Raw genomic sequence first — 22,538 nt, 5'->3', positions numbered from 1 at the left:
CAATTGCATCCAACGTTTCGTTATTATGGAGATATCTTAGTGGCTTCATAGTGGGGGTCGCTTTTGAATATGGGCTTAAAGGATATAAATAAACTTCATGCTTGAGGGCATAAGTAAACCACTAACTGACAGGGTCTAGAAAGAAACTTACCCTGTGAACCAATCTTTTTCATAATTGTCTATTATGTGGATTTTTGTACGTTAAGTATCTGGGACAGAAGACTGGTCTAGATGGACTACTAGTCTAATCCAATTTGATAATTCCTGTGTTCTTAAAATGAGCTTGAAGCATAAATACTAATTGAAAACACTGCATAAACTGCACATTTGACAGGGAGTAGGGTATTTGATAATATATAGCATAATGCTAAGCTCTTAACATTTATCCTGAAAAAGCTGAAGAATGTAACCTCTTATGTTGCATGATCTTGTGTGTGTAGACCTAGAAGTGATCACTGGGATCCCTGCTGAAATCCCACAAATAAGAGAAGCTGTGACCAGAGAGGGACGACATCTCTGTTTCCAATTACTAAGTCCATCGGGAGCAGCTGTAACAACCTTATGCTACATAAGCAGGAGCAATCAGCTGGTTGTGGGATTCTCAGATGGCTATCTTTCACTGTGGAATATGAAAACCTTGAAGAAGGAGTAAGTATGCCTTTATATGTATGTCAATATCTGGAGGCGGGGAACTCAGTTATTTCACTTAACTGATTTAGGTTAAATAGAAAAGTAACTTTGATCAAATACTGAGTGTTGAAATTCTTAAATACAGTGTTGAAACCTTTAGAAGCCAATCCTAGATTAATCTTTTTTAGTGGTTTTAACTGATTTTTTTTTTTCTTTCTCTTAACTGATTCCTTTAACTGCTTCATCTACAGAATAAACAATCTTGGTTATAATGACTAGAATATGAGAGAACTGCTTTATGTAAAATTAAGGCAAAGTAGCTCAATCTTTCAGTAGTGTATAATGAATAAGGGAAATTTAGAAGACATTGATTTTACTGTAATGATTTTTCCAAGACCCTGTCACAGCTAGGTGTACTTCTTTACAAAGTTAAAGTATATTATTTACATAACTGTTAGAAATATCTCTGTGACTACTTAAAATCTTAGATGAGACCAGTGGGACAGATTGAAATTAGGGCTGTCAAGTGATTTTAAAATAACTAATTGCAATTAATCGCTCTGTTAAACAATAATAGAATACCATTTATTTAAATATTTTTGGATGTTTTCTACATTTTCAAATATATTGATTTCAGTTACAACACAGAATACAAAGTGTACAGTGCTCAGTTTATATTTTTGATTACAAATATTTGTCCTGTAAAAAACAAAATAGTATTTTTCAATTCACTAATACAAGTATTATAGTGCAATCTCTTTATCATTAAATTTGAACGTAAAAATGTAGAATTATGTACAAACAATAATTGCACTCAAAAACAAAACAATGTAAAACCTTAGTAGCGATTGGTTGCTACTTGTTCAGCCAATCGCTCAGACAAACAAGTTTGTTTACATTTGCAGGAGATAATGCTGCCCGCTTCTTGTTTACAGTGTCACCTGAAGTGTGCTAGTTCGTGCTTCAAGCACCATTCCAGAGGACATGTGTCCATGCTGATGATAGGTTCTGCTCAATAGCCATCCAAAGCAGTGCGGAGGGACTCATGTTAATTTTCATCTTCTGAGTCAGATGCCACCAGCAGAAGGTTGACTTTTTTTTTGGTGGTTTTGTTTCCGCATCAGAGTGTGCCTTTTTCAAGACTTTTGAAAGCATGCTGTACACCTCATCCATCTCAGATTTTGGAAGCTACTTCAGATTCTTAAACCTTGGGTTGAGTGCTGTAACTATCTTTAGAAATGTCATATTGGTACCTTTTGCGTTTTGTCTAATCTGCAGTTAAGTGTTCTTAAAACAAACAATGTATGCTGGGTCATCATCTGAGACTGCTATTACATGAAATCTCTCCCCCCTACCCTCCTCCAAGGAGTTCACTCTCAAATGTAACTATTGCAGTTTTTTTAACGAGCATCATCAGCACGGAAGCATGTCCTCTGGAATGGTGGTCGAAGCATGAAGGGGCATACAAATGTTTAGCATATCTGGCACGTAAATACCTTGCTTTCAGGTGACATAAATAGGAAGTGGGCAGCATTATCTCACATAAATGTAAACAAACTTGTTTGTCTTAGCGGTTCGCTGAACAAGAGGTAGGACTGAGTGGACTTGTAGGCGTTAAAGTTTTATATTGTTTTGTTTTTGAGTGCAGTTATGTAACAAACTCTACATTTGTAAATTGTACATTCACAATAGAGATTGCACTAAAGCAATTGTATGAGGTGAGTTAAAAAATACTATTTCTTTATCATTTTTACAGTACAAATATTTGTAATAGAAAATAATATAAAGTGAGCACTGTACACTTTGTATTTGTGTTGTAATTGAAATAATTATATTTGAAAATATTTAATACATTTTAGTTGATATTCTACTGTTTAACAGTGCGATTAAAACTACGATTAATGGTGATTAAAAAAATTAATCAGTTAATTTTTTTGAGTTAATCCTATGAGTTAACAGTGATTAATCGACAGCCCTAATTAAAACATCTAACAGATCGTTTGTGCCTGAAAAATAGCCTTTCCCACATTCCAGTCATGACTGAGATTGGAGACTGTTCCACCTTGGGACTGGTCACTCTTGTTCTATCACTGCTCCAGTGTCTCATCTATTACTGATGTGGTTAAAGGGATGTATCAGTGAAAACTGGATGCTTATATAGTGGGCCACAGACTCTGGGTGTGTAGATGTGGTTCTACATTATGTCCTCTTTCTCTGGGAAAGTGGGTTATATCTTCACTGTTGGCTTGTAAAATGCTTAAATAATGTATAGCATTTATGCTTTCCAGTGTTAATTAGATGGGTAAGTAATTGTTTTTTCTTAAAAGAATAATACTGTCTTGATAAAAATAGATCCCACGTGTTTGCTAAGATCTTGAAGAATAGAACAAGGAGTGTGCCAATCAAACTTTTAGGCAATAGAAACATGGGGAAGGACCGCAAATATTCTAGAGGCTAGGATTAAAATACATTATTAGATTAGAAAATTAACTTAAATCAAAATGGGATTCATTTAAGCAAATGTGTAATGGCTCACCAGATATTGTTGAATGTGTACATATACAAGGATGCAATATTGGTAAGTGGTTGTACTAGAAAGAAGGTTCTGGGGCTTCGGGTAAGTAGAGTGAGTAGGTCACAAAGACAAATGTATTTAAACCCCTTAGTCTAGAAACAGGTAATTTAATTCTACTTGGCACTGATTTGATTTCAGCTGGAAACAATGTGCTAAGTTTTAGGTACCACATTTTGAAAAAAGACAATTCAGAGGAGATAGGCAAAAAAGATAAAATTTTGAAAATCAGGCCTATAGTAAAATGCTCAGATAATTAGTTTGAGTTCTACCTTGTCAGGTGTGCAAAGGAAATGTTATAATTTATCCCAAACCACTTATGTTAATCATCAAGGAAAGAAGGAAGAAAGAAATGGTTTTAGGTACCAAGTATCAAAGGGGTAGCTGTGTTAATCTGTATCCACAAAAACAAAAAGGAGTCCGGTGGCACCTTAAAGACTAACAGATTTGTTTGGGCATAAGGTTTCGTGGGTAAAAAAACCCCACTCCTTCAGATGCATGGTAAAACTTCAGTTAAATAGAACAGGCTACTCCATTGTTGGAGATGTTCAAAGCTGAACATTCCTCCTAGAAGTGTCAAAGGAGAGAGAATGCGTTGATCCTACAACAATGCAGGGGATAGATTAGAATAGTGGTTCTCAACCAGGGGGTATGCAGAGATCTTACAGGAATACGTCAACTCATCTAGATATTTGTCTAGTTTTACAACAGGCTACATAAAAAGCACTAGTGAAATCTGTACAAATTAGAATTTCATATAGATATTGACTTATTTATATTGCTCTTTATGCTATATCAGAGTTTCTCAACCTGGGATCGCGGGATAGGTTTAGGGGTATTGCAAGTGCAGGGCTAGCATTGGGGGATGGCAAGCAGGGAAATAGCCTGGAGCCCCACACCACAGGGGGCCCCACAAAGCTAAATTACATGCTTCAGCCCAGGTGGTGGGGCTTGGGCTGAAGCCTTGCCGCTTGGGACTGAAATCAGACTCTTGAAAGGGGTACAGTGGTCTGGAAAGGTTGAGAGCCACTGGATTAGAAGACTCATTGGAAGGTCTTTCCAATTCAAATGAGTCTGAGGAAAGATTAAGTTTATTTTACATAGCTGGATTAAACAGATTACATAGCATTTTTGAAAACTTCTGGTCTGATCAAAAGGAAACAGGTAGAAGTCCTAAAAGTAACCCAACTACTTGTTTGCTCTTTTGGTCATCATTGTGTTTCGAGCAGATTTTTTCCACCCAACTATTCATGCTGACTGCTCATTTAACTACAATCACCCAGGAAAAAACGTAGAACACATCAATAGGTGTGAGTAGTCCAAATGTTCATAATATTGTACTTATTTACATTGAAGTTTATTTGCGGTCATGTTGCTCGATTGTCTAGCTTTATTAAATCCTTCTGAAATTGTTAAAAATGTTCTCTAAAATTAAAATCAACTTTTAAATAATTGTAAGTATTTCTGGCATGAGAAAATGCTGTGGCTTTTGAAGTGCTGCTTGGAACACTTGGAAGGATAAATGTCAGACATCTAATCACCTGATTTAATTCCTCCCACCACTTTGTTCTAGATACCACTTTCAGCTGGAAGGAGGGAGGATACCTGTCTATGCTGTTACTTTTCAAGAACCTGAAAATGATCCCCGCAATTGCTGTTACTTATGGGCAGTTCAGTCTACACAAGAAAGGTGAGTGAAGACTGATTTAGAAAACTAAATGATCTGTTGTCCAACTGACTTTGGGAGGGCATACATACGCAACTCTGAACGTGTTATAAATGTAAATCTTTCCCTGGGCTACTAATTGGAGATTTGATCCCTTAATATTACATTTTTGTTTACAATTGAAGGGCCAATATGTAGTGTTGTAGCTATGAATCATTTCAATCTTTCTTTTTGAATATACTCTGGCATTTTTTAAAAAAATTGTTTTTGATCACTTAGAAAATGTAAGTGTACTCAGTTTAACCTTGACAATGGAACCACAAGTGCCACCTCTATAATAGCTGAGAAGTAGTGAAGCTTTGAAGTGTAACTTCAATCTGTTGCCTTCTTGCTACAAAATGGGATTGTGAATCTTAATTGCTCTCGTAAATAGAATTTAAACCATTATAGCACTGGTGAAATGCCAGTGAAAGTTGCAGCCATGCAAATGACTTTACTTTTTGTATTTTACAAAAAGCTTTATACTTGACTTTTAGGTAGCTTTCATAGATCTCCTGCAAGTACAGAGGGACAGGACCTACTGAGTACTACTGTGATGAACACCTAGAAATGCCTTTTTCCTAGAGCAATTTTCTAGTGTTTTGTTTTGTCTGGTTTTAAATTTCCCAAGTGATAAGCTACTATCACTTGTCTTGGAAGACTATTCGTTATCAAAGGTATTTCATGACCCCTTATTTCTGTCTTTGACATTTATAAGGTACCCGTCATCTTATATCTGAGCACCAGTATATATATGTGTGTGTGTGTATATATATGTTTTATATATATTTTGTACACTCTTTTTTTTTCTTTCCTGTGTAATACTCTCTCCATTTGAATTGTGGCTTTCAGAGCAGTTTTTTATTACATTTATTCAAATAGCTGTCTTAGAGCTGTTTTTGTTGTATTTTGGTTGTTTCCCAAGAGCCTGGGGAATGCTTTTATATAAAAACTTTAATTTGTTCAGGTTTTCAGAAAGTAGGCAAAACAGAAGTAACTATCCTTTTAATCATTCTTTCTCAAACTCAGAACTTTGGTGGTTCTTTAGTTTCATATCATGACAAAATAATACAATCAGAGCATGCTGTGTAGATTGCAAGTTTAAATTTAAGGCTCTTTTGGTAAAGGTTCCTGCATTAACATTTCATTGTAAAGAACTGATGCTGGTAGTGTTTTTTATAGATGAATGTTAACGCTCTGGAAAATTGTGTGGTTAACATTAATCTGAAGTCCATGGAGTTAAGCAAAAAAAGCAGAGTTCTGGAATTCAGTCAATTAAATACCGAGTGCCAAATGAAAAAATCTTCAAATTTATCTCCTCTTCTCCTACAATTGTCCAAATATGATGAATTGTAATTGTTTGGAAAGTGGGTTGTTTTCCAGTTTATAACAGAGACATCATCCTTTTAAATGTGCAATACAATATGATTCTGCTTTGCTTTGGCAATCGCTACTTATCAGATATTTCAGGTGGATTACAAAGGTGCTGAAATTATGCTCAAACTTGTAATTTCTTTCTAGTGAAGGAGATGTTGTGAGTTTGCATCTGCTGCAGTTAGCCTTTGGTGACAGAAAACGCTTGGCATCAGGACAAATCATGTATGAGGTAAAGTATGTATGTCTGTGAACTACAACTAACGTGTATTAATCTAAAATTGGAAACAGTAATATTCGCTGTCATGGTTGGGGCTAGGGATACCATCCTCATGTCTTTCTGAATACACTAATTTCAGGCCTTGGGTCTCATGCCTTACCTGCATGGGTTGGGTTCTCCCACTTTTAGATGGGAGTACTAGGCTGTAGTACCACGTGTATCAACTGTATTTACCTTCCACTGGACTTGATACCTTGGTTACTTCCCTTTAGGAGCTGGGACCAGTGGTGTATATATTGTAACCGAGACAGCTTTCTTAAATCAAAGCATAAGAGAAGAGGGGTTTTTTGGGTTTGTTTTTTTTAAACAACCCATGTTTATAGATGGTTTGTTTCTTCCCTAAAGGCTTAGGAAGATCAATATAATCCCAGACTCTCTTGCCTCTGGGGTATGGGTGGCCATCAGTACCTCAGTCTCCCTGACCTTCAGGGACTCCCTTTTTAAATCTAGTCAAAGGTCTTTGTTCTTTCCTGTGACTCTTGGACCTAATTAAACTGATTGGGCTGCTCAGCAACTGTCTGAGTGAATGTATCTGCATTGTCTCTACTCTCTTGAAGCATTTTTCAGGAGATGAGAAAATCACCTCTATTTCTTGACAATTCTGCTAGTGAATTAACACAATATATGTATACAATAAATAACACAATGACATGATCAAGATACAGTATTCATAAATTATTACAGACCGCTGCGAATCTGTCATACTTATACCACATTAATCTTAACAAAAATCACTTTGTGCTGTGCACTATTAAGGTTTGAAAAAACTACTTCTGGAAAGTTTGACGCAAATGACAGTAATCTGACGTAGCAATTCCTCCCTCTTTACCCACTCCACTTTTGTTTTGAAACTACTCTTTCCAAATATTTTGGAAGCAGTGTGGATGCATATAATTTACATTAACTTTTTGAAGTCTGAATTTAGGATATTTTTGTAGAGCTTTCCTATGTTGTTGGCCTGAAAAATAGCTACTTTCATAGGCTTAAATCTCCCCGTGTTTTCAGTTTCCTCCTGTCATGTGCATCCCTTACAGCAAGAAAAGCTCCTTTCCCATCATAGTTTCATGTGAGTGTTGACTATATAAATGTTTAGGTACTGTTCAAAGATGTCTTTTTCAATTTTGCAAAGTAAAAATTGATAGTATGAGGACAAGGTATAAATATTATAAAGTGATTAAACTTTTTTTTCTAAATATGGATGCCATTGCTTTATCTTAGTTTACATGCACAGTCACAGTGAAAGCAAAGTTCATACACTGTTCTGGATTAACAGAATGTGTTCTGCTTTACCTTAGGTTTTGATTTTTTTAGAAGGGCTTTGCATTGTAATTTAGTCATGCTTTTCGTTTTACATTGCCATGAATGCTTTGGCAGGAGGATATGGGGAAGTTTCTCAAAATTATTTTTTCTCCCTTCAGCTTCAATTTTCCATATTTGTCCTTCACTTTATGCTGTTGTACTAGAGCTCTGGCTAAAAAATCTTTTTCTCTGTTCTTCCCTGTGTGTGGTCATCTCCCACCCCCACCCTCCAAGCGAACACACACAAATTTTTATACCTCATAAGAGTTCCCACCTCATGGCTTCCATTACCCTTATTTGCCCTGTACCAATGCGTTGACACACAAACTTTGTGTACCCCAGCACTGCTTGATTTCAGATGTATCTTTTGATAAAATCTGACTGGCATAACTGTACATGAATTCCCAGAGTTGCTAAGTGTGTGCATGTGAAATGTTCATTTTTCTTCTCACATTACATAAAGCTTGTTTGGATGAGAGAGTGTGATATGGAGGAATGTGTGGACTTATATTTTGTCTTAAAAAAAAAAAAATCTTGAAAATGTGGGTAGATTAAGATGACTGTAGAAATGTATATTTAGCTTTTTTAAGGTTATTATTATAGGGGTTTTAAAGAAATAAAAAAGGAAAACTTGATACTTAACTATTTGTCAATAGCTACTGCCAAGTCCTTGTAAAACTGGATAATAGTAGGAATTCTCCTGAATAGTGAAAATGATGGACATTATTATTATTTTGTATCTACTTGGTTTTGTATCAACTTACCAAAAGTAGTTCCTCAGATCTAGGGTTATTGAATATTTTATTGCACTTAATCTCTGTAACATGCCAGAATATATTCTTAAAAAATATGTAATTTGGGATTCCTTTGGTTGACTCATAAATATGGAAGAGACTGCATCTCTTAAGTGTAATATCATACACATTCATTTCAAATAACTTGTATTTGTCTTTCAGGGTTTGGAGTACTGTGAAGAAAGGTACAGTCTAGACCTCACAGGTGGAGTCTTTTCATTAAGAGGGCAGACTAGCAATACCAAACTACTCAGTTGTCAGACTATAGAAAAATTTCGCAGCCATATTGACAGAGAGGATGGCGTGAATGAAGGTTTGTTGCTAGGTCCAAAATATTTTCCAGTTGAACTGTAACATAATGCTTTTGAAGAAAACAGTAGAGTTGAATTCTAAAAATATGTTAGTGCTGTACCCACAGCTCTAACAGTTTACTTGAATAGCTGTGTAGAATAAACATGTTTAAAGACTAAAAATAAGATGTTTGAGTTGCAATTAATATGGAAAATGACAATGGAACAGGGAAACCTGATACATAAAGTACATGATTAAATTGGAAAAATTATATCTATATCTCTCTCTGAGGTGTAGGCTTTTTGATGTTCAGCTGCCTTTTTAACTTAAAGGTAAGTTAAAAGTATAATAATGCTTTGGAAACAGATTGTCCAAAGCTGTATTCTGGCTAGGCCTTTTTAATGCTGTCCTGCTCTTGTTGTGTGGAGGACTTAAAAAGGAATGTGAAATTTTTGTTTACATACAGTAGTTGCAGGAAAAGAAGATACAGCAGGCATAAGCTACAAAGGCTGCCTAAAACATGGAGTTCATATTACTTGCCAATTTCTCCTGTAGGCTGTTGTGCATGTTCCTTCTGTGTAGACAACTGGGCTGCTTTCAAGTTTGTTTGTATTTAAATAGCCAAATTAGATTGAGCTGTTAAACTCTAGATAATCTATTTAACTATATACTGAAACCAGAAAGTGGTCAGCTGCTTGCGGTGCTGATGAGCCAAAAGGGGCATCTGTGAAGGAAAACTTCCATGTATGAGGAGAAAGGAGTCGTCGTCTCTCTTTCCCCCCCTCCCCCCCCTTAACCTCTGTAGATTGAACAAACTCAATGAAAATAGCTCTCTTTGAGTGGGAAAAAAGCACTTTAGTTGGGTGATTTTTTTTTTCTAGGAAGTAAGATGAACTTTAAACACCCATACTCATGGGGAAAAGTATTTGAAAAGTATTTCCCCCCCATCCCCCTCAAGTAAATCTAAGTGTCTACAACTTTTTGAGGGATAAAATTAACATCATTTTTCTTTATGGAAAGATGGGGTCCAGGATTTGTAAAAGACAAAATCAAACCTCCCTGGACTCCCCCCACCCCCGCCGCACATTGTTAACCTGGGGCTAGTCTATGCTTCTCTGTTCTAAAGCATGGAGCCACTAGACTTTCTCAGTGGAACCTCTGTACAAATTAAACATTGGCGAAACATCTTTGTTCCCTTACCTTGTTTTCAGAAATGTCAGAACCATTTTTTGTTGTTGAAATCCTTAAAACAAAAAATCAGCCCAGGGCAGATGGTTGTATGATTAAACTTTGACAGTTATAAGCAGCTGAAAACAGGGTCTTACAATGAAAAATGTTAAGCAGTTTTAACTAAGTCCTGCCAGTTCCACCTATAATTATTTATAAAACTTTTGATATTAAGTGTTCCTTTAAACTGCCTCTCTCCCAATCTCCCTTGTACTTATTTCACTTTGAAGCAATAGTCTGAGGCTCACTGATATGACAGATAGGCACAAACTGCATTCTGAAAATGTTCCCACATGATATCAGTCCAAGTTATAGTTTGCAATTCTCTTCTCCCTTTCAGGTAGATAGTGAACTCCTTGTTATAGTCTTACTTAAGTCTACACTACCGCCGTAAGTTGACCTATGCTACACAACTCCAGCTACGTGAATAACATAGCTATGAGGTATGAATCGACATACCTTAGGTCGAGTTACCGTGGGTCTGTACTGCAGGGGGTTGACGGGAGAAACTCTCCCGTCGACTTACCTTACTCTTCTCGTCAGGGGTGGAATACAGGGGTCAACTGGAGAGCAGTCTGCTGTCGATTTGGCAGGTCTTCACTTGACCCGCTAAATCGACCACCATCTCAGAGCGTCTATCCTGGCTGTAGTGTAGACCTGCCTTTAGGTTTAATCTACACTAGAAAATTAGGTTGGCATAAGTCACTCAGGAGTGTGAAAAATCCAGACCCCTGAACAGTGAAGTTTAGCTGACCTGCATCCCCATATAGACTGTGCTAGGTCGATGGAAGAATTCTTCTGTCAACCTACCTACTGTCTCTTGGGGAGATGGATTACCTGTGCTGATGGGAGAATCCCTCCTGTTGGCATAGTGTCTACACTGAAGCGCTGCAGCATTCTAAGTGTAGACAAGCCTGTAGTTATTTGAGCCATTGATCTAAAATAGAATAGTAGGCTTCCTGTGAGGTGAGGGAAGAAGAAGACAGCTTCTTTGCACTTAAGATTTTTTGTGAAGACTTTCTGCTACTGCTGGTCAGAGAGCACATGCTGAAAGAGCAAAAGCTATGTTGTGGTAAACTGATGCAGTTGTTTTTTAAACTTAAAAAATCAATAACTTCAAAGATAATTTGAGCAATTAACAAAACAGAAGATAGAACAGAGGCTCACAGAAGAACACTTGTAGGAAATGGGATGGGGACCCCAGACAGGAAATGATGTACCTAGAAGAACCTAATAATGGTAAAAATATTCCTATATTAGATTTGTATAGTTACTTTTTTTCCCATATTCCCTACACCAATAGGAGAATCTTAACGTCCCGTGCTTTGCTCACATTTAGAGGAAACTCCCTTTCTGCCCCATCAAAAAACAACGCTTATTGGAAACTACTGTAGTATTAGGCAATATATGTTGTGTTTTTAAATTAAGGTATTCCAGTTATGTTACGTGATATTCTTGTGACACTTGTATTTTGAATCTGGTTGAAAAGTGGATATTCTAGAAGCATGTAAATGAGGCAATTACACAATGATCAATAAATGAATAATGCAAGCCACTAATCTGACATTCATCTTAATTTCATATTGATGATACTTCTTAAAGGTGATAACTTCTATTTTTTTAACACAGCTACATATTTTGATAAATTAACTGTGTAAATATGGGAAATTCAGATTAGCCTGGTCCCAACAATAGATATTTTATTAAATCTGATATATGAACAAAATGAAACTGGATTATAGCTACCGAAGGATTTAACATTTCATTATCTTTAAGTCAGTAAGGCATTCTGCCAAAATACTGAGTTTTGTGTTTCTAAAAAAGTGTTAAACAAGTAGTATGACAAGTTGAACTAAAACTCGTTACTGTGTAGCAGTATCTGCTGATTTATTTTAAAGAAATGCCATCTTTCTTACAGTAATATCTCCTGATACCAGTGTGTCAGTCTTCAGTTGGCAAGTGAATACATATGGCCAGGGCAAACCTTCTACTTACTTGGGCATATTTGACATAAATCGCTGGTACCATGCTCAAATGCCTGATTCTTTAAGGTGAGACTTCATTGGATGTATTTTACGTAGCTTTCAAAATGGTTATAAATGATTAATTGACATCTTACTTGTTTGTATTTACTTTATCTAAGACCAGGGGAATTTCTTCATAATTGCCCCTATTTTGCATTATGGTCGCTGGATGCTGTAGTGAGTATGACTTCTCCACACCACATCTTGGATATTCTGGTACATGAGCGAAGCTTAAGTCGTGGAGTTCCTCCTTCATATCCGCCTCCTGAGCAGTTTTTTAATCCAAGCACCTACACTTTTGGTATGTATTTCAGCTTAGCTGACTTTAGGAGAGCAAGCTTAATAAGAGAATTGAGGTTAACTTGTCATTTATTGATTTATTTTTATTTTTTTTGCTTCCTATGTGTGACTTTTAACAATTAGAAACACTTATATTTTACTTTCAAAATATTTCTTTACTATTGGAAAGTATTTTAGACACAGATTGCCAAATTTTGATATCTAATGCATTTGTAATATGGCCTGTGAAGAAATGATTGTTATAAAAATCAAATAGTTTTAATTTGTGTACTGTGCTAGAGCTGTTCTATATAGTATACAGCCTAGGTAAAATTTCCACACAGATGTGTGAATGTTGCAAAATATGTAAGTGAACTAATGAGCCAAATAACTAGTTATTCAGCTTTTTAATCCACTCCCAATATTAACCCCATTTTTAATAGAAGCTGTTTACTTTGTATTGCTGCACCATACCCTCAAAAATGTAGACTTTTAGCCACGTGCTCTTTGTTTTCTTAGATGCTACTTGTTTGTTGAACTCTGGAGTTGTTCACATGACTTGCACTGGGTTTCAGAAGGAGGTACTACTTTTGTTTTTTTTTCCTAGCTTTCTTTCTGATATCTAGAAAAGTTCATCCTCTACCATTTGTATTGAACAGACTTATATTTACCAATGGAGGTGGGAGAGCATTTTGTGCCAAAAGGGCTATATCTTGCCCCATTAAAGTCAGTGGTAAAATTCCTATTGGCTTCAATTGAAACAGGTCCTAAATATGTGTAGATGGGTCTGGTGTAGATTTCTCAGGAGGTAACAATAAAACCGTATATGACTTGGTTCGAATTCTAGATTATGGAGAGGTAACATCCTTGTCTCTCCATACATAAGGTTGCAACTGTTTCTTTTAAGCCTAGATTTTCATCATTATACAATTTAGGACAGGTAAAAGATTTGAAAATTTGGTGGATAAGTTAGGATGGAGAGGATTTTGTTTGTGTATTTCATGCATACATGTCCAAGCACAGCTTTCAAGTATTTCATGGATGAGAGCTACTGCAAGAGAGTTTGGACCTGGGACCTTACATTTTTAGGAGGGAAATTCTTTTCTGAGTTGGAAAAGGGAGAACCAGTTACATTTCACCTCACTAAATTTTTGGTACTTAAGTAGCTATAAACTGAAGTTATACATGTAGTAGGTGTTTCCATATGCAGTAGAAATTTAGTGTAGTTCTGTGCACAACACTTGTGTAGAAGAGAGAGTCTTCAGCACATGTTTACATTACTTCAAAATATTCATGAGCTGGATACTGTCTAGTCCTTGCTCCCTCATTAGCTGGCACTTCAGCAGAAATACAGTAACTCCTCACTTAATGTTGTAGTTATGTTCCTGAAAAATGCTACTTTAAGCCAAATGATGTTAAACGGATCCAATTTCCCCATAAGAATTTATATAAATAGGGAGGGCTAGGTTCCAGGGAAACTTCTTTTCACCAGACAAAAGACTACATTTTATTTAATTTATATATACACGTGCGTGCGCGCACACACACACACACACTCTCTCTCTCTCTCAGTTTTAAACAAACAATTTAATATCGTACACAGCAATGATGATTGTGAAGCTTGGTTAAGGTGGTGAAGTCAGAGGATGGGATATTTCCCAGGGAATGCCTTACTGCTACATGATGGTCTAGCAGTCGGCTGAGCCGTCAAGGGTTAACGCGTTGTTAATGCAGCCTCACACTCTACAAGGCAGCACGAATGGAGGCAGGGGAGACAGCATGGCAGAGAGAGACAGATACAGTGTATGTGAGAGGGAGACGTGCATTGCCCCTTTAAGTATGCTGGCTCTACTCTAAGTACATTGCCTTTTTAACTAGATTAGCAAATGGAGACAGCAGCTGCTGCCAGCAAGCTCCCTCTGTCCTGAGCCCTGTTGTGTCTCCCCAGCTCTGTGGAGATAAGGTAGAGAAGCATGGGGGCGGCAGGAGCGGGGGGAAGAGGGCACCTTGACATTAGCATCCCTCTTCCCCCCCACCTCTGCATAGCTAGCAGGAGGTTCCCAGGAGCAGCTCCAGGGCAGAGGGCAGGAGCAGCACATGGCTCTGTGTGTGTGTGTGGGTCGTGGCGGCGGGGGGAGAGAGACAGCTGAACTGCCCGGCAATTGATAGCCTGCTGGGCGGCTGCTGTACAGGGAACTTAGGGGAGCGGGGAGCTAATGGGGGGTTGCCGGTCCACCCTGGTTTCAAGCCCCCACCAGCTAGCTCCAATGGGCTGCTCTTTCTGTAAGCAGTGGACAAAGCAGGTGGCTGCCAAACAACTTTAAGTGCAGAGTTACTGTAAACTCTGGGGTGCTGGTTCAGCCACTCAGGCAAAGAGCTATGGCTGATGCACTTCCGAATTTTTGCTGTCCCTGTGTGAGAAGCACCCTGTAGGTGTGTAAAAAAAAAAAAAAAAAAAAGCTACAAGAGTGTGCATTCTTGGCCCTTGTGGGCATTCCTTTACACTTCTCCAAAGTTGTTCTTGTGATTTAAGACAAATCTGGTAAATTACAACCATGCAGCTCAACTAAGGAGACCAAAAAGTCCCCAAAATTGCACATCTTTTGGCTGTTTTTTTCAAATCTCTCTTTCTCCCACAGATCAAAACCGAGAGAATCTCACTAAGTTTTTGGTTTGTGTGTGTATAATTTTAGCTTTCATTTCTGCTGGGATGCTAGAGGCAGCATTTAAGAAGCAGCATGGTGTGTATATTAATAGAGAAGCTAGACAGATATTTAGACAAGATAGTCTAATGGCTGATGTCTTATTTGAGTAATCTGAGACTTATTTTGTGAATTGTCATTGTTCAAGTATGTACTTTGTTGCTTTAGTATGCCATCTTAAAGATATACAGTTGTTAAATTTACATGCCAACTTGGTAAAGTATACTTGCAATGTAAGATTTCTTTGCTGCTTCTGTTTTGAGAAGGAAAGCATTTTAAGGGTGTTTATAACATTTCTGTTGTAAATAACTACTCATATTTGTCAGTCAAATAAACATCAGAGTTGAATAATTATAGCTGTCTTAATTTGAAATTTTGTCATTAATGTTTCAGACCTTACATTTTTTAAAGAAATCTGGTTCTTCTTTAAATGAAGCCATTCCTGATAACTTCAATAGATGTCTTATTGCTGGCTTGCTCTCTCCGAGACTTATTGATGTACAGCCTTCTAGTTTAAGTCAGGTGAGTATATACTGGCATTTTGTTTAAATGAAATTATTGTAAAACTACAAGAAAATGTAATAAATATCTTCATACGATTTGCCTGTGGGATAAAAAACACACACATATACTACAGTTAGCTGAAATAATAGATTTTCTAAATGAATGCAAATTAATTTTATTAAACTGTGTAAGTAAGTCCTATAGATCAACTTGAGCTGGAGGATGACTTAATTTGGTGTCAAAAATTTTTGTATCCATTGCTGAACTATGAATTTATTGACATGGACTTACTCTTGACCTTCTACTCTAGTAATAAACTTGTGCACTGTGGTGATGTGGAACTTGCTTAGGATTTTCCTTTGATATAGAGTTCTTTTTACGTATAGAAAGAGCTATAGCAAAGCTTTTGAAAGAGAAAGTTGAAATAGCATTTTAAATTCTAGAAATCTGAGCGTCATAACTTCTGGGTAAATTACTATGAATAAATTATTTTTACTGGAAAGGAATGAATGTTTTACAGTGTTCAAGATCAGAACGTCAAGTAGTCCTAAGGGTGAACCACAGCATAATGATCAGAAGTATTGGTTTACCTAAAATAACAGTAAAAATATACTTGCCTAAGATCAACTATTCATTTTAACATTGCATGACAATGCTTAGCTGTTGCCTACATTTTGTGACAGGAAAAACATCATGCTGTCTGTTGAACTTGCTAGTGTTGAAATTTGCATAGTGGGGTTGAAATAGAGGGGAAACTACTAAAAATGAGCTTAAGCTGAAAAACCCAAACATCTTATTGTAAAGTGTATCGACTTTGAAAAGTGTTTCCCACCATCAGAGCTAGGATCATTGGGAATTCCGATGATGGCATTAAAGATGGAACTGTGAAACAAAACAAAATTGGTTTTACCTTCTTCTGCTCTTTAAAGTTGTATTAAAAATTACTTGATGCACTTCCAGCAGAAAGAAGCCACCTTCTTCTTGTTCTCATGAGAAATACCTGATTTTTCACTTACCTTCCTTGTTAACAGACTTTCCCAAGATTATTGGAAAGATGTGATTTTTTAGCTGTACTTCTTACTTCTCCAGCCAAAATATGTATTTTGAAGGCAGGAATAGTGAAGTCTTTATATTGTAATAAAACAGTAAAGTGCAAGAAACCCTTACCAAAGAACTGTTTTCATTGTGTTGCTCCTTTTTCATAAAACTGTTGCTAGTTTTCAAATCTCTGGACAGTAAGGTCAACAAACAGCAAGCGCACAGATGCCTTTCCCCCAGCGCACTTATAGCATATAGGTATTTCTTCCTATTCTTTGGTGTGTCCTACCCCTAATCACAGAGTAAATAACTTTTTAGAATTCAGTATTTGAAGGGATGAAAAGGATAAGAGGAAAACTCTGTTAAACACTTTTTGAAACTCTGCTTTTGGAACGTTTTATCTACAGCTAAGATGGTCTGGAAAGAATCATCTGGGGGTAAAAAATTTCTAATCATACTTTACTAATTTTGTGCTGATTTTGTTCAAACGTAATAATTGATTTGTTTTTGGCATCCAGATACATTGCATACAATTAGAAATAAATCTTATTTACTATTGTTGGCTTGAAAGCATTTGAATCTTTTTTACTATCTATTTTATCTCTGTTACATTTTTAGGAGGAGCAGTTAGAAGCTATATTATCTGCTGCTGTCCAAACAAGTTCTTTAGGACTTCTTACTGGCTGCATCAAACAGTGGACAGCTGAAGGTAATGTTCTGCTTTTTATTAATTTTATTCTTTGTCCTAGACAAGAATTTGTTCTCATGGTTTTTTTTGTTTTTTTTGGGTTTTTAAATAGAACAACCAAATTCAGCTGCTAACCTGCGCTTTGTTCTCGAGTGGACATGGAATAAAGTGATTTACACAAAAGATGAGTTTGACCGAATGTGTAAGTACTATAGTATAGTACTATAGTAATTTTCCAAGAATTAAGTGTTATATTTCCTAATTTGAATACATGCAGTAATGTGGGTGTATTAGTACTTCACATGATAGTTTGTATGTACGCAGAAATGCTTTTAACTCTTCTCCTGAAGTTGTGTACAGACTAACCATATAATGTTTGTCCTTTATAAGGTGTCCCACTGTTTGATGGCTCATGTAACTTCATTGATCCACAGACTATACAGTCTCTTCAGCACTGCCAATTGCTTCTTAGCAACCTTAGCACAGTCTTGAACTGCTTTCTGACAGAAGCACAAGAGCTCACTGAGAGAGGTTTGTAACAGTATTATCAACTTGAGTATGTTTTATTATGAAATGTGTTTTCTAAGGTAGAGGAATAGGCCTGAAAGCATGAGCTTTCCCTATTTTCCCTTTTTCAGTTTTACTTTTTTTTTTTTAATTTTCTCCAGCTTGCAAAGGAGGATCAAGCTGCTTGTTTGGAATTGGCAATCAGGTTCAGCAGCTGGGAGAAGGATTGAGTCTGTGGGTGGGGAACATTGCAGTTGTCAGTTAACCCCCAGGGAGGAGGCTATGGGAGGTTGCTTACTGAGTGTGCATGTGGGTGGAATAGGGTAGTCAGCACAAGAAGTTGTGTAAGAGGCCACTGGCTGGAACAGGGGTGGAGAATCTTTTTTTCTATCGGGGCTACTGACCAACAGAAAGATCAGTCGTGGGCAACACGCAGCCCCGTGGGGGGGCTCAGAGGCTCAGGGCTTCCCCTAGATCCTGGGGTGGGGCCAAAAATGAGGGGTTCAGGGTGCGGGAGGGGGCTCTGGGCTGGGGCAGGAGGTTGCGGTGCAGGAGGGAATGAAGGCTCCGGCTGGAGGTATGGGCTCTGGGGTGGGGCTGGGGATGAGGGGTTTGGGGTGCAGGAGGGGCTTCGGGCTGGGGCAAAGGGGTTTGGAGTGCAGGAGTGGGCTCAGGGCTGGGGCAGAGGGTTGGGATGTGGGTGAGGGCACGGGGCCTGGGAGGGAGTCAGGGTGTGGGAGGGGGGTTCCAACCTGGGGCAGGAGGTTTGGGGTGCGGGCTCCGGCCAGGCAGTGCTTACCTCAGGGTGCTCCCGGTCGGCAGCGCAGCAGGGCTAAGGCAGGCTCCCTGCCTGCCGGGGCTCCACGCTGCTCCCAGAAGCACCCACCATGTCTGGCCCCTAGGTGGAGGGGTCAGGGGGCTCTGTGCAGTGCACGCTGTCCCCCACAGCTCCCATTGGCTGTGGTTCCCAGCCAATGGGAGCTGCGTAGCCAGCACTGGGGGTGGGGGCAGCGTGCAGAGCTTACCTGATCGCCCTGGCTCCTAGGACATGCCAGCCATTTCTGGGAGCTGCACAGAGTCAACCGGACTTTTAAGAGCCTGGGAACCCTTGCTTCTCCCCGCAGCTTCTCTGCTGCAGGCCAGAAATAATGAAGCAGCAGGCTGGATCTGGCCCGCAGGCTGTAGGTTCCCCATCTCTGGGTTAGAAGCTGCAGCCCCTAGGGTGAGGTATATCTTAGTAATACCCAAGAATTTTCTTGCCACTTCATGAAGCCTGAAGTCTTGAACAGGGTGATAGCTGTCTCTCAAAAATAAAGGGGGTGGAGGGGAATCCAGGGCTTAAGGAGCTCTAAAATAGCAAATCCAGGTGTCTCCATAAGAAATGCAGAGGAAAAACTGTAAAGGAACAGTTGTTTCTAAGGGTTGATTAGAAATAAGAAATGGAAAAATTTCTTGAATGCTTTCAGTACAATAAAAAAGAACCAGTTTATCAATGTCACCATAGTTAATATTTTTGGTAACTGAAGGAGTTGAATGGCAACATAATTTTATAAACTCTTTCCAGGTTTTACAGATTTGACAAATAAGCAGGTTGTAACCAGCCTCATTTCTCAGTATTCCCATGTGGTCATTTGGTTCTGCCGATCCAGTCTCCTTCCAGAGGGTTTAGGTAAGTTTTGAACAATTACATACTTCAGATGTGACAGGCGCTTACCACTTTGTGCAATATTTGCTTCCTACAGAAAAATTCTTAAAACCATATTTGGTAAATTACTTTTATCAACCAATCGTGTTGGTACAGCTGTAATGTATACTTAAGTTTAGTCAACATAGACTAACCTTTTATGTAATTGTGTTAATCCAGTTCCAACGCTGGCTTTACTTTTAAGTATTCCACACATTTTGGTAAATATTTACTTGTGGTGGTAAACTCCTCCTTCCCTAAGAAGTCTCTTACTAGGTTTAGAACTTGGTGTATTCAGTTTCCTAGGTAAATGTCCTTATATAGCCAGTATTTTGATAGCGGTTTTTTATGCCGTAAAAACGCATGTATCGGCTTACATAGATGTAGAAAACAATCTGCCTATAAATGCTCCCTTTACAAAATTTAGAAAAGCAGTCCCCATCTGAGATCACCTAAAGATATATTTTATTCTGCTGGGGAAAGATAACACAGAAACTCTTTTACTTCATATGGTCTGAATTACCCAGTAATCTTTATTTATGGGATAATTTTCAAATATGGGTCACTTACTAAATTGAGGAATGAAGTGAACCTTGTGGCTTACTGGCTTACTGCTGTCTTACTTTTTTTTTTTTTTTTTTTTTTTTTAGTAAAAGAGCAGAATTAGAATCACTTTCTTCCAAAGTTGTCAAATTGCTTGTTCTTAATATTAAAAATGAAACTCAGCAATTTTGTCTGTTTCAGTTCTTTTAAAATTACTTCAGATTTTATTAGGCTTCTTGAACTACGTACTTTTTTTCTGTTGCATGTAGATGATGATATGCAGTTGTCTAGGCCTTTCTACAATTACCCACTGATACAAAGCTACTGTACTGGTCATAGACAGAAACTAGAGCGCTTGTCAAGGTAAGGTTCGTTCATAAACACACCCACCACTGAATTCAGAGGGACTGCTTTCATATGTAAAGGTGGGGGAGGGGTGTTCTTGGGCCCAGGGCCACTGTTTCACTGTTTGAAGTAAAGTGAAACAATCCTTGACCTGATTTTAGAAATATATTGGGTAATAGTGTAAATAATTTAATCCAAAGGCTAAACTGTGTGACTTCTGCAGGTCAAAAAGGTGGTTTATTTGGTAACGTGGCATTTAATGGTCTCTGATTCAAAACAGATAAGCAGCACCAAGTTTCCAAAATTTTTGTTTAGGCATGCAAAGATGAACTATTCAAAAAGGATTAGCTCTTTAAATGACTATTTGATAAGACATAATGTCTGTTTTAGGACTAAATCCTTTTTTTGGAGTTCACTTGTGTACGTTTTTATACTGCAAGAAGGTGGCCCTCACCGTTGTGTTCAGTTGGAACATTTAAAGAATTAGCCCTCTTCTAACTTGGTACCCAGTTAGAAATTACATCTTTATCTGAACTTTTTACAGACTTGTTTATTTTTCATGTGAAATGTCTTGACTAGGATTAATACAGATTTTAAATCTAAAATCACACTGATACAAACCAAATAGAAATAATTATAAAATTTTTCCAGTAGGATTGGAGCTAAGAAAGATAGTAGAGAGAAGGTGGAAAAATACAGCAGGCACTCAGGCCTTGTCTACACTACCAAATTAGGTCAACCGAAGTTGATGTACAGCCACCGCAGTAATTAAAGTGGTGGTTCACATGCACACTATGCTCCTTCTGTTGATCGTGTGTGTCCTCACCAGAAGCACTTCCACCGACTGAAGTGGGGCATTGTGGGGTACTGGCAGTTCCTGGAGCTCTGTTGTCCTGGGGTTCACAGCCAAGAGACGATGTAAGTAACGCAGTGTCTACACAGACATTGCTTGCTCTAACTACATCAATTTAAGTGCTGCACCTCTTGTAGAGGTGGAGTTAAGTCGATGTAATGGGCGACTTACATTAGCGGGAGCAACGTTATAGTGTAGACACTTTAGAGTAAGGTCGATGTAAGCTGCCTTATGTTGACCTAATTGCAGTGTAGACCAGGCCTTATCCTACTAACTCTGTTTAAAATAATTTATCAGAGAGGTAGCCGTGTTTAGTCTGTATCCACAAAAACAAGGAGTCCCGTGACACCTTAAAGACTACCATATTGATGCCCAAATCAGTCTTAGTCTTTAAGGTGCTACTGGACTCTTCGTTGTTTTTAACATCATTGGGAATTTGCAGGTGGTACTTTTGCCACCAGGAGTCTCCAATGGTGTTTGATGAATGGAATTAAAATTACTATTAAAGGTTTGTGTGTGTGTGTGTGTGTGTGTGTGTCACTAGACTTCAAACCAGTGTGTTTTCCTTGTTCATATCAACATCTATGTACAGCACAGCTGCATGAAATTGGAATTTTTTCAATGGCAAAAGTGAGATTAGAAAGCAAAACATGAATTTTCCTTAATTTTGGCTGAGTATTTCTGTGTTGGCACACTTAGAAAATACTTTGTGATGATAGATCTATACAAAAAGAATAGTTGTTCTTCCAGTAGTGTCCCTATGGGTGCTCCACCATAGGTATGTCTGCGTCCCCGCACTGCTGATTGAAGAACTTCGGTAGCAGTATCCATTGGGCCTGCACATGCGCTGTCTCTCCTTTTGCTGCGCCTTGAGGCTAGCCAGTGTGCACAGGCTAACTGTCCTCAATTCCTTCTCATCTGCCCCTGGTGAGAGAGAGAGCCATTAGCAGTCTGTTTAAGGCTATTGTTCTTCTGTTCACAGTTAGTTTTCCCCAGTTCTGGTTGTAGTTCTGTTTGTTTTTCCTACTCTTCAAAAAAAAAATCAACCCCTCTTTCTTTTCTTCCCGCCTTTTTCCGCTGGGGAGACCCTTCCCCTTAGTGGGGTATGCCAGGCTTCAAGAAGTGCCACGCTTGTAATGAGGTGATCCCGATTGTGGATAAGCACTTTGTCAAGGTTCCTTCCCCACTCTGAACTCTAG

The 22,538-nt window shown here is 38.1% G+C and overlaps 1 protein-coding gene across 3 annotated transcripts in view; it reads left to right on the top strand.

Moving 5' to 3' along the window:
- Nucleotides 1–22,538, top strand: part of AHCTF1 (AT-hook containing transcription factor 1) — an 87,150-nt gene that overhangs the window by 21,954 nt on the left and 42,658 nt on the right. For all 3 annotated transcript variants that reach the window (XM_077813501.1, XM_077813499.1, XM_077813500.1), the window contains exons 5-17: nucleotides 441–648; nucleotides 4,776–4,892; nucleotides 6,429–6,513; nucleotides 8,817–8,967; nucleotides 12,091–12,223; nucleotides 12,316–12,497; nucleotides 12,995–13,056; nucleotides 15,571–15,699; nucleotides 17,338–17,428; nucleotides 17,520–17,609; nucleotides 17,798–17,938; nucleotides 19,479–19,583; nucleotides 20,411–20,504. In XM_077813501.1, coding sequence (XP_077669627.1) covers nucleotides 441–648; nucleotides 4,776–4,892; nucleotides 6,429–6,513; nucleotides 8,817–8,967; nucleotides 12,091–12,223; nucleotides 12,316–12,497; nucleotides 12,995–13,056; nucleotides 15,571–15,699; nucleotides 17,338–17,428; nucleotides 17,520–17,609; nucleotides 17,798–17,938; nucleotides 19,479–19,583; nucleotides 20,411–20,504 — 1,588 coding nt within the window. The remainder of the gene's footprint in view (nucleotides 1–440; nucleotides 649–4,775; nucleotides 4,893–6,428; nucleotides 6,514–8,816; nucleotides 8,968–12,090; nucleotides 12,224–12,315; nucleotides 12,498–12,994; nucleotides 13,057–15,570; nucleotides 15,700–17,337; nucleotides 17,429–17,519; nucleotides 17,610–17,797; nucleotides 17,939–19,478; nucleotides 19,584–20,410; nucleotides 20,505–22,538) is intronic.

Source organism: Eretmochelys imbricata, chromosome 3, assembly GCF_965152235.1.
Source record: "Eretmochelys imbricata isolate rEreImb1 chromosome 3, rEreImb1.hap1, whole genome shotgun sequence".
NCBI classification, from domain to species: domain Eukaryota; kingdom Metazoa; phylum Chordata; order Testudines; family Cheloniidae; genus Eretmochelys; species Eretmochelys imbricata.
The sequence above is the reverse complement of the archived record's forward strand: the minus strand, read 5'-3'. Positions and strand labels throughout refer to the sequence as shown.